Below are 12536 nucleotides of genomic sequence, written 5' to 3' on the forward strand. Positions count from 1 at the left end.
CCTTCAGTATATGAATGGATACAAAATTGTGGTATATTTACACAATGGAGTACTCAGCTATTAGAAACAATGACTTTATGAAATTCCTAGGAAAATGGATGCATCTAGAAAATATCATCCTGAGTAAAGTAACTCAGTCACAAAAGAGCAGACATAATATGCACTCACTGATAATTGGATACTAGCCCCAGAAAGCTCTGAATACTTCAAAAACAACTCACAGGTCATATGAAGCTCAAGAATAACAAAGGCCAAATTGTGAAAGCCTCAGTCATTCTCAGGAAAATAATAAGTGTATAGCACGCTTTCAGAGTGTGGTACTCCTGGACCTTAAATCATTAAGAATCCAAGATCTAAGAATATAGCCTTGTGGAAATTTTTGGTATTCAAAGGTTATTATGTTTAATTTATACACACTTGACTGTTTTTATGTTCTGTTCTGTTCTACATTTACTTTATGCTTATGGTAACTAGTGGGATTTAAATGCGTGCTATGAAACCTCTAAAAGAATTGCCAAAATGCCTTTAAAAATCTCTACATGTATCTCTCTTCCTTAAAATTTGTACCAAAAAAATTGTACCAAAAAAATCATCAAAAAAATACTCTGGCATTTAAACTGACCAAAATTGTTCATCTATATTTCAGCAGTTTTATTAATTTCCAGATTATAGTAGGAAAATATTTGTATTGTTCAAAAATTAAACTGACCATTCTTCAGTTAGAAGTAAATGCATGAACAGTTGTAAAACACTAATAATTTTTAGACCCCATAAGGTCACTTGTACTATGTAATATACTCCTAAGTAACCTATGCAGCCACCAAGAGTTCAACTGAGTAAACAGAACAAAGCATTTTATTTAATTAAAGTAGGATTAAAATTAAGGAATATTTGTAATCCAGTTATGGTTTTGCTGTGTCTCTCCCAACACATCCAAAAGGCTTATGTTAAAACTGTGGTCCCTTACTTGCGCAGCTATGTTCATGGCAGCTTTATTGAAACTAACCAGAAACTGGAAACAACTTAGATGTCCCTCAACTGGAGAATGGAGAAAGAAAATGTGGTATATCTATGCACTGGAATACTATTCAGCTATTTAAAACAAAGACATTATGAATTTTGTAGGTAAATTGATGGAACTTGAAAATATCATCCTGAGGGAGGTATGCCAGACCCAAAAGAACATGCATGGTATATACTCACTGATGAGTAGATATTAGCCACAAAATACAGGTTACCCACACTCCACTCCATACACCCAAAGAAGCTAAACAAGAAAGAAGGCCCAAGTAAGAAAGCTTGATTCTCACTTAGAAGGGGTAGTAGAATAGTCATAGGAGGTAGATAGAGGGAGGGGACTGGGTGGAAGGGAGGATGGGAAGGAGAATGGGGTAGTTTCAGAATCAAGTATGGAAAAGGACAGGAGAGAAAGCCAAATGGCCATAAGAATAAACGAAAATCTGCAACTGGCAGGGGTAGAGGGCATCTCAAAAATAAATAAATATAAAAAAATAAACTCTTGGTCACAACTGCAATGTTCACAGGTGGACTATTGTCCATAGAACTTCCTAATCAATAAATGCACCCATTGATGAACAAACACAAGTGAGGTCTAGTTGAATAAAATTAGTCATTAGAAGCATGTTCTTGGTACCTATGTCTTTTCCCAAACACTTCCCTTTCTTTCTCTTCTTCCTAGCCATGGAGAAGGGAAATATTTGACCTCCCAACATTGGGCCATAATGCTCTGCCCCAGCACAGACCTAGAAACAATGGGGCCAGCAACCATGGATGGAAACTTCTCACACTATGAACTAAAACAAATCTTTTCTTGTTTAAACTGTTTCTTGTCAAAATTTGTCATGGTAACAACAAGGTTTACCCCAAGAATCTGTTCAACATTCTGCTCTTTTTATCATCATAGACAGAATATCTCTCCCAGGAGGATATAGGCTTGATTTGTCAGTGTTTTGCTGTCTGGGAAACAGCAGGACAAAAATGAATGATCTTTAGCTCATTGTGTGGACAGTGCAGTGGTCAACCAGAGGGGGGAAAAAGGTTTGGGGTAAAAACAAATAAGTTGATACAAGCCTTCAGACTGTGTTTTCCTAACAATATACCATGAATTTATCAGTTTCCCTGATAAATCTGCATTTACTACTCAGGTATTGGAGTAAGCCACCAACCTCAGAACTGATACAGTTTAATACTATAAGAATGAAGGATTTGCATGTAACTTATTGTTAAACTAACCAGATCACACAACTCACCCTGTTCATGCCATCAGGTCCTGGGTGAGAAGGGTGACCAGGAGGCCCTGGAGCACCTGGCTGACCAGGAACACCTGGCTCTCCATCAATTCCCTGAGGACCACGAGGACCCTAGGAAAGAAAACCCATGGTCATTAGAACAGCCTTAAAATGTGTCATTAGTAGAAAGCAAATGCACTCAATTTTAGATGGCAATCATGATAATTACAACAGACAGTCTAAACACTGTCAGTTTCAATGCTGGCCAGAGCTTCTGCTATGGAGACAGTCTTGGTAAAAATTTTACTTGAAGTATATTTCTTAGAAGTAGAAATCTTAAAATAATTAAAAAATCATTTCACCTTAGCAGAATTTAGAATGGGCTTTGTTTGGTGAGATTTTAATGCTTATATAAATTTTAAAACAGGTTCTAAATTCACTTGTCTGTCTTGTTACAACTTGTTACAGTTAACTATGAAAGAGCCTGCTTAACCTAAGCCCATCCTATTATATTCGAAAATGTAAAGGACCTCAGTAGAATCTGAAGGTCTATTTCATCTTCCAAAGTGCACAAGATTTACAGAATATCTGGTGTATGGTTCTCATCCAATACTGTGGATAACATTTGCACATTTCACTCTTCTATACTTTAAGTCTGGCACATTTTATTTTCCTTCCCACCCAAGTTATCAACCAGACCAATGAGAATTCAAGGCATTGTGATTCAGTAGAATCTAGTTCTCAGAAGAGTGAGCAACAAGCCTTACTGCTAGGCTCCTAATTCACATTCTTAGGACAGCTTGGAAAATAGCCACATTCTCAAGTATGAAGTATGAAGCTACATCTTCCCGCTTCATTCTCATCAGGCATGTGTGTGCGTGTGTGCATGCTTGTGTGTGTGTGTATGTGTGTGTGTGTGTATAAGTGCACATGTGTATGTGTCTGTATGTATGCATGTGCATGAGTGTGTGTCTTCATGGATGTGTGTGCATGAGTGTGTATCTTCATGTATGCATGTGCGTGTGCATGCATGTTAATCTGAAAAGTCTTAATAAACTCTGATAGGAAAGAGAAGAACACAGAAGTTACCAGATAATTTCACTTTTATAAATAAACATGGAGATTAAATAAAATGGTATGGTGCTGGTTAAAAAAATGTAAGCTTCCAGTTCTTAGTCAAGAGAGTAGCTCTTATTGGACCACAGTCAGCAATTCAAATCAGGACCAATAGTGCAGGTGAAAAGGCAGGGACAAAACGAAAAAGCAGCTTAATCATACTTTGCTATATTTAAGCATCCATGTCTTGTAGTAGTTGACCAAAAAGCAACATTTATGTTTTTGGATTAAGGTAGAAAAGTTAGTCTAGAAAACTCAAAACATAATTTCTTGAAAAACATTCTTATATTTTAAAAAATCAACCTCCTTCTTGATCCTAAACCGCTGAAAATTCGCTAAACTCTTTCTGTATACATAAGCAAACTAATTCCAGATATTGACTCAAGCTCCTATATCACAGTGTGAGGACACCTTTTACTTCTGTACCAGAGCAATGGAGTAGTACTTAAGCTTATTCAACTAATTAAACTTCTGCCCTAATTAAACTACTAAATAATAACTGATATTATACTAAAAGGTAACAGAAATAAAATGTTAACTCCAAAGCCATTTCTAAAATAAACATAAAACTATATTTATTTTATATGTGAACAGAAAGAGATCAGGTTAGTTTAAGTCTCTAAACTGATAACATATTCATCGGTGAAGATGGATCAGACACCAAGATGGGTCTGATTTGGTCTCTTTTGTAATCTCTTAGAATTGCCTTTAAATATACATTGTGTATTAGTCTAACACCCTTTGAAATTTTAATTAATAAATGTTTATGAAATTTTTCTCAAACAAAAAAATATAAACAATTTAATGAGAATATGAAAAACATGTAGACATTTCACTGATAAAAATAAAAATAAAAATGAACTCATTGGGAATAAATTAAAATAAATTTTATATTTTCAGTTAAACTTAATCATATAAATTTTGTGTTAAGGTAAGCAAATGTTCTGTGTATCCTCATTTTTTTCCATTCTCCAGAATACTCTCAGGCAGCACACTGCATAAAAGTACTTGTGGATGGCCACTAGGTGGCAAACTATAAACGTTCACGTGAAGAAAAGCTATATACGAGAACTTCTGTGCCATAGGTTAGCAGTTTGATGCATAAACACATGTACACATGATCATTCAACATGTACATTATGGAATGTTATAGCTGCAATAACTTGTGTATGTTTTGCTGTACATATGATTCCTTAGGTGTCACATGCAGTTTGTATTTAACATACGATGAATGTTCATCTCTAGATAAGTGCTTAGTTTGTCAATATGAAGTGACCTAGATAATAACGTACTCTAAACAAAAAACCTTTGAGTGTGAGGCAACTTGAACAATACACTCTAAACTGGGAACTTTTGATGAGAGAATTGAGGTGGTCACTAGCTTCATGAGTCTCTATCAAATTAGTACTTCTCAATCCAGTACAATGTGCCTTGATTTGGCAGCATGGAGTTGTTTTTTATTTGCAAGAAAATAAAAATGAGGTTAGAAGAAAAATGAGGTTTGCTACTGGAATCTGATATGTAGAGCTGACAACAATCCCACAACATAAAATGTTATCTGGTTAGAGACCTTTATAGTATTGAGATTGAGAAACCACACAATGCATGATGTAAATAATCTGTATTATTTGATAGTAATAGAAACTGGAATGACTTATATAGCACTCCTTATTGTGAAAGTGAATACCTCAATACAGAAAACATCTCCAAGAAGTATAGTATTCTGAATCAAAATTGTCTACCTATTTGTATTCTGTGGTATGCTTGTAGCTAGATATTAGTGATAATATTTATATCAAGGCAATCAGCAAAATTACAAATCAGAAGAAATTAATTAAGGAATATGAATTACTAAGCTGTCATCACATATCCAACTACTGCTAGGACAATAAGAGGAATGTATTCATATACAAAATGGGGTAGGAAAGATTGTAGGAGCTAGAGGGGTCAAGGACACCAGGAGAACAGAGTCCACAGAATAAACCAAACAGGGTTCACAAGGGTTTAAAGAATCTAAAGCAGCAACCACCACAGAGCCTTAATGTCTGCACTGGGGCATCTGCATATATGCTGTGGTTGTTTAACTGGGGTATTCTGTTGTTCTTGGACTCTTAACAGTGAGAGTGGGGAGATCTGGCTCTTTTGCCTGATTGTAGGGACTTTTTCCTCCTAGTGGGTTGCACCATAGAGCCATGGTATGAGGGATTATGCCTAGTCTTATTGCAGTTTTTATGCTGTGTTCAGTTGATATCACTGGGAGGCCTACTCTTTTCTGAAGTAAACAGAGGAGGATTTTGGAAGGCAGGGGAGTTGAAAGGAGAGAAGGAAGAGGAGAAGGAAGAAGAAGAAGAGGAAGAGGAGGAGGAGGAGGAAGAGGAAGAAGAAGAAAAAGAAAAAGAAGGAGGGAAGGAAGGAAGGAGAAGGAGGAGAAAAAGAAGGAGAAGGTGAAGGAGGAGGAGAAGCGGCCACCTACCATCATATTTGTCCTATGCTTTTTTAAATAGCTACTCTCCATTATTTTTATACCCACACACAGAATTATATCTGATCAACATTCTCTACCATGGGACTATATAGAAAACAACTACCTCACTATGAACAAAAAATATGGAAAAGGGGGCTGTGGATTAGACTCATTATTTTCTAACCAGGAATTCTGAATCTGCAATCAATATTTCTATAGCAACTTCCATGTTTACATTGGACAGTGTCGTCAAATATATATAATGTACAAGTACAGTGGTAAAATACAGTTTCTGTGTATTAACCCAGACTCCACCCAATATAATTTAATTTCTGCCTGTCATGTTCATCTCTAGTGACACCTGAAGAGCTCAAAGCTTTTAAACTACTAATACTATGAAGTAGCTCAATGGGACAGCAGTGGAGAATGTAGCAAAAAGAAAGAATATATTTTCTTTCACCACAAATGGTCCCAACTTGCTAGGGGGCACTACAAATTCCATTTTACAAAGTGCCATTGTAGACGTGTTCTGTTCTTGTTGAAAATGTAAATGCTTTTTAAGAAAAATAGCAAGGGTCCATAACAGTGAGCCCTAAAAAATATTCTATTCATGTAAGTCCTGCATTGCCCCCTTGATTATCTATTTCTTCCACTTACATATTGACAAAAACATATTTAAACACCTAAACTTCCATTGAGAATTAATTTTAGGAGCCACAATTAGAGATAAATATTAAATGACACAAAGTTTTTCTAATCTAAATATGGTATAATAATAGCCAAGAAATTTAATCCAGTCATTAAAAATATAAAATACCTTAGATTTTAGAGGGAAATGTAAGAAAAATATAATTATAGGAAGAAAATAATATAGCTTGTATGTAAGTAGATAATGAGTCTATACATTGACTGGATGATATTATGCTTTGGCTCTCTGTAGCAGCTCTATCTTAAAGAGAAGATAATTCTTCCTAGGCAATAAATTTTCTGTGTAACTATATGAAAGTAAATTTTACTCATTAATAATGTATTTTTCTCTATCTAGTTGGTAATTTTCATGGTTAACTTAAAGTCATAGAGTTGAGATTTACCTTGACTACACATTCTTCTCATTGATAACTTCTGACCTCACCACAATATATTTGCCATTTCTTTGGTCAGATTGACTTTACTTTGACTTTATAAAGAATAAGTGATTGCAATTATGCTATCTCTGTAGAAAACAGTGCGCAATCATTTTTGTGCAGTAAGTACCTCTGAATTTGGACAAATGTAAGATCATTTCATGATTATATTTTTTGTGGAATTTATTGTAACAGTGCCTCAAAGCACAAAGTTCAAATCAGCTCATTTGATGCACATTGAGGACCCTGGGGGAGTACAGCTGCCAACTTACAGGTCTTCCTTTGGGGCCTCGGTCCCCTCTTGGTCCTTGTGATCCTGGAGGGCCCTAGAACATAAATTAGGATTATGAACATAAACATTTATGAATGATTTTTCTAAGGATCCAATTGATACAAGAACATTGACACAGAAACATCACATTCTCAATTTAAAACAGTAGAAGACTGGACAACAAAGACTGCATGTGAATGTTCTATACACTAAGTGCTTTCTTAGTTATTAGGGTAACTAGTAATTGTGAATTTTTAAGCACCTTTTTTCAGACTTCTCTCAGTGTAAATCCTTAGCAGTTAAGATCTAGGCACACACAGAAAAAAAGAGTTTGGGTGTGGATATTCACATAAAAGTGTGGACCCTAAATTATGCATTGTCTGGTTAAATGTGAGCATTCAAACAGGTGCACAATGTTTCAGGTCAATCATCACTGGTCTGCCTGCTGCTGTCAGTTTACTGTCACTTCATGTATGTATATTCACTAGGTGACTTAATGTATTATTTTTACTGCATATACATACACACAAATATAATCTACTTATAATGTCTCAAATTATAATTGCCACAGTTTCTGTTCTACTTATAAATATTTTATTTCAAAATTATTATTCGATCCAACAAACAGCATTATTCCTGTTGTTTTATTTGATTTTGTTTTAAGCTGTTTTATAGACTAGCCCTGAGACTCCTTGGCTTTAAAGCATCCTCTTCCCTCAGCCCCCTGAAAAGCAGGAACTATGTGTCTTGGTGCAATGTCTTGCTCAACAACACTGTGTAAAAGCAGAAACTTACAATGGACTGAAATGAGTCTGTTAGTGCTACGTTAGTATTTCATTGCAAAAGATCTGATGGGCTTTTGAGACTTAAATAGTGTGTATGTAAGCATGCATTATTTGTTAGTTACCTAAAAATGCTGTTGATAGTTCAAGTTCAAAATAATTCACCTTCATGCAAAGCCAGAAATCTCTCATGCAAGCATATAACTTCTCAAATTCTATTGCAGTGTATTATTTAAGTAAATAAGTCTCTACTAATCAATCATCACACAAATATGCTCTCATTTAAAGAACAAAATCAACATGAAATTAACAATGTAAACATAGTTCCTTTTGCCAACAACAACAAAAAAAACCTAATGCATAAAAAAAATAAAGTTTATCAACTTCAGGATGAAACTGACCCTTGTGTACCATTGTGTATACAAAAACTTTTTGTATTGTTTCAAAATAAAAAGTCTAAATCTAAAGATGGTTTGAAGTAAAACACTTTGACACACTATTCTGTGTCCTACTGTTTTCCCATGTATGCCTTGTCAACAAAGATGCTCAGTATTTACAACAAATAATGGAGAAAAATACTTACTGCAGGTCCTGGACGACCACGTATGCCCGTTACCTAAACACCAAACAAGGAAATTATAAAGGCAAAGTTTTACAGAAAGACTTGGAAAACTCAGTAGTTGATGAATATAAACAAAATCACAGCAGTAGTCTGATGAATATAAACAAAGTCACAGCAGAATCTTTTTAAAGAATAAACATGTTCTAAACCAGTTGTACTCCCCTGCCTTATGAGCTAAACAGTCACCTAGTTTGAGCTCTAATATAGGAATGTAGTATTTACAATGGAGATTGATACATCGACACCAAAGACAAGGGTACTGGACCCAGAGTTTAAGCATCATGACAACTGTGTGACCTCGAACTGATTATATATTCTTCATGTACTAAGCTTCTTCAAGTGAAAATTTATAGGAAGATTCAAATGCAAATGGTGTGTATGAAATAACCTCATAGAATTATGTGGCTTAATAAATGTCCAATATTTGGAATCTAAGATATATCAAACATAAAAAGGGGAAATTACAGGAAATGTTTACTTTTCAGAAAAACTGAGAAAAAAATGAAATGTAAAGGTAATGTGAAAATATGTGTAATAATGGACTGCGTAGTCTTTTCCCTTAACAGATTGATTAAAAACTGCCATAAAATTTGTGGTTTGAAATGATAGCAATTCCATAAAAGCATGGTGAACCTTCTGGTTATATACAAGGATAAATACACTCTAAGAATTTTGTATTAACAAGGAATCTTAATCAGAATCAAGATACAACACACTTCTAAAATTGTAGAACATTAACTTAAGTACACTAATATTAACTGACAGTATATATACATAAGATGCATTAAATATTATGAAATCATAATTTTGTATTTTTAGTCATATGACTATAAAATTTAATGTTGTAAAATATTGTCTCAATATTATATTTTATGTTATTCATGTTATATTAAAATTTTTCATTATAAAAGAACTTTTTAGAGAGAAAGCAATAATATACAACTCCTACAGCTATGTCTGTGATATATATATATATATATATATATATATATATATATATATATGTGTGTGTGTGTGTATACATATATAATGTAACATAGAAATACACATATACTTACAACAGGCACTAATCCTGGTTCTCCCTTTTGTCCCTAGGAAGATTGTTTAAAGAAAAGATGTCAATTAGAAAATATAAAGTATTTAGAGAAATAGCATGTCACATTAGGCTATGGAAAACACTGGGAATTTCTAAGAAATGTTAACCTTGAGAACAAAAAGTTAATGTTCAATGATTAATGCATTCAGCCAGATATTATTTGTATATAAAATTTCTACTCAGCTAAAGAACATAAAACAAATCTAGCATAGGAAATGAGAAGAGTTTTGTTTCACTTCATTTTTTACTACATCAATAGCAAAAAACTGACTAGAATTAAAGACAGTCACAGGAAAAGATATAAAGACAGAACATAACTGAAACATCTCCCTAGGGATTCAAATCACAAAGAAAAACCCAGAGGAGAGTACTTACATTTCACACACTTCCTAAGTGACAGGGTTTTTCAGGAATATCAATATTAGTCTGCCACCTGATTCCCTTTAATAGAATTCATAGAAAATGCAAAGAGTGACTGAAGGTAAATATGCTTGTCTCATCTAACCAAAGGATGTGGTTGTTCTAGTTGTGGACTTCCCCAATCTCTGAGGGGAGAGTTGGAAAAAGTGAGCTGCATAGGAAGAGACTGCCAGGCCAGTCTACATGCTTGAGTGCAGGCACAGCAGCTAAAGTAGACATTGGTGGCTTTCAGGTTGAATAGAACTACAGATTTCTGAAGTGTTTTTGTGATTGTGTGGTCTGATGTGTACATTCTCATACACTATTTAGTGTTATCTACCACAGTATTGTCTTCCTGGTATTTTGATCTCCTTAATGTCATCATTGTGTCTACCTATTTTGCTTCCTTGATTATCTTCTTGAAGCCATAATTATTAATGATCTAATATCAATTAACACATTATAAAATGCTCCATTAAGCAACTGGAGAAAGAAGTATGACTTCAACACACACATTCTGAAAGCGAGGTCTGCGGGAGGAATGCATTTACATTTACTTAATTTCTTATCTCACGTATATTATTATTTCACCTAATTATAAAGTCGAATCTGTAGGCAGTAGAGAATTTTGGAAACAAAGGAAATACTCAGAAGACCTTATCTCATTCAACACTCTGGACATAGCCAGGGTTAACTTTCTGACAAATCTCATCATTTTTGTGCACTCTTTTTTATCTATTCAAAGCTGCACTGCTGTATTCCTAAACTGTCACATTAAAAAAAAAATAGAACTAGAGTAAACATCCTTGAATATCGATGAATGGGTGGCATCTGTGATTGATATCATTTCAGAGCACAATTCTGTACAGATAATCTCAGAAAGAATTTTGCATATGAAAAAGGAATCATGTTAAGTAAAACTCACCTTTCTTCCTCTACCTAAAAAAAAAGGGGGAGAAAAGTCATTAATATGGAGAAACAACTATGAAAAACACTCTGTATATATGCTTTCAATAGTCTATGTCCTATGGATGTAGATTTCAACAAACATGTTACCTTCCCAGTATAGCAGAGCTCAAAAACTCTCTGGAATCAATTTCAAAAAAAAAAGTTTATGTATTGAAATATTCTCACATGATCATAATTTTTTTAGAACATTCATACAGATTCTAGTATTGGCAAAACTGTAACACTAGGAGTTTTGTCATGAATTATAGTAAATGAATGTTCCTTGTTGTTTGTAATATTTTAATGTGTTGAGTAATTTATTTCAAATGCAAAACGGTGTGCCCAATGCTGCAATGGATATCTTTTTCATATCCTGTCTTCTGTTCCCTGATCCAGATCCATGTCACAACTATTGCTTTTGTATATAGTATTATAATCTTTTTCATAGGTAAGTAAATAATGAGAGGCATCTTATAATTTTTCCGTATTCTTCTTTTCTGGTCTGCATATAGTTACAGATATTTAAATCATACAAATTGTTGCGTGAAAGTAGTTTTTCTATTTTCAAACCAGAACCCTATCTCATGAATCCAACACAGTCAATTTAGCATAATTATTTCCTTCACAAGAAGTTACTTGGTTTGTTTCTATTTTGTTTTGTTTTGTTTTCTCTTATTACTAAAGACAGTTTTACCCTACTACCAAGCCCAGCTTAACCTTGGTGTGGACAGAGAAACATGGTTCCTGCACCTGGAACAGGATCCGGTGAGAGCCTCCCGAAGCCCACTGCAGCCCCAAAGGGGACAAAGTGACATGGTGCATTGTTTCTGCCCCTGGGACAGGGCCTTGGTGTAAGCCTTCTCCACAAGTGTGGATGGCTGCTATGGGCATAAAACTTGATTGTGTAATGATGTACATACATATTTTCACATTCCTCTGAGGAATGTCCTTTCTGGTGATGTTAATGACTCTGTGAGAATTAGAAACTACAGGAGTCCAGGAATAGAGGGTACATCTGTTTCTGCAAAATGGTAAACACTGGGACCTTCAGGACAGCATTTCAGGCTACGGGAAAGAGCTCTAGATGCATGAGTTCATAAATATATAATTTCTCAACTATGCAACATATAAAGATATAATATGAATTATGAGGAACTTCATAAATCTGAAGGAACAAAGATAGCTACATTAATGAGCCAGCTTGTCAGAAAGATAGAAAGACAGGCTGATTCCTGAGTTTAAAGTCAGTCTGAGACAGAGGAGGTTAAATCCAGGTGTGGTAGAAATGATAATTTCAGGGCAAGGTTCCCACACAACTTGTTTATCCTATGTGCTTGACAAAGGCATATGATCTCTAAATTCTTTTGCAATATTTATATGCTTGCTGTCTCTTAAAAATCAAAGGGCTGGGGTCCTAGGATGCTGATTCATAGACAATCAAAATGAAACCTGAACTAAATAACCG

General features: G+C 34.6%; 1 protein-coding gene across 1 annotated transcript in view; it reads right to left on the minus strand.

The window, feature by feature from the left end:
• Positions 1–11893, minus strand: part of COL5A2 (collagen type V alpha 2 chain) — a gene marked incomplete at its 5' end in the record, with an annotated part of 75978 nt that extends 64085 nt beyond the window's left edge. The window contains 5 exons of the mRNA XM_080932884.1: positions 2271–2381; positions 7226–7279; positions 8590–8622; positions 9687–9719; positions 11774–11893. Of these exons, the coding sequence (XP_080789010.1) occupies positions 2271–2381; positions 7226–7279; positions 8590–8622; positions 9687–9719; positions 11774–11893 (351 nt within the window). The remainder of the gene's footprint in view (positions 1–2270; positions 2382–7225; positions 7280–8589; positions 8623–9686; positions 9720–11773) is intronic.
• Between the last annotated feature and the right edge of the window lie 643 nt (positions 11894–12536).

Source organism: Micromys minutus (genome assembly GCF_963924665.1).
Source record: "Micromys minutus genome assembly, chromosome: 19".
Lineage (NCBI taxonomy): Eukaryota > Metazoa > Chordata > Mammalia > Rodentia > Muridae > Micromys > Micromys minutus.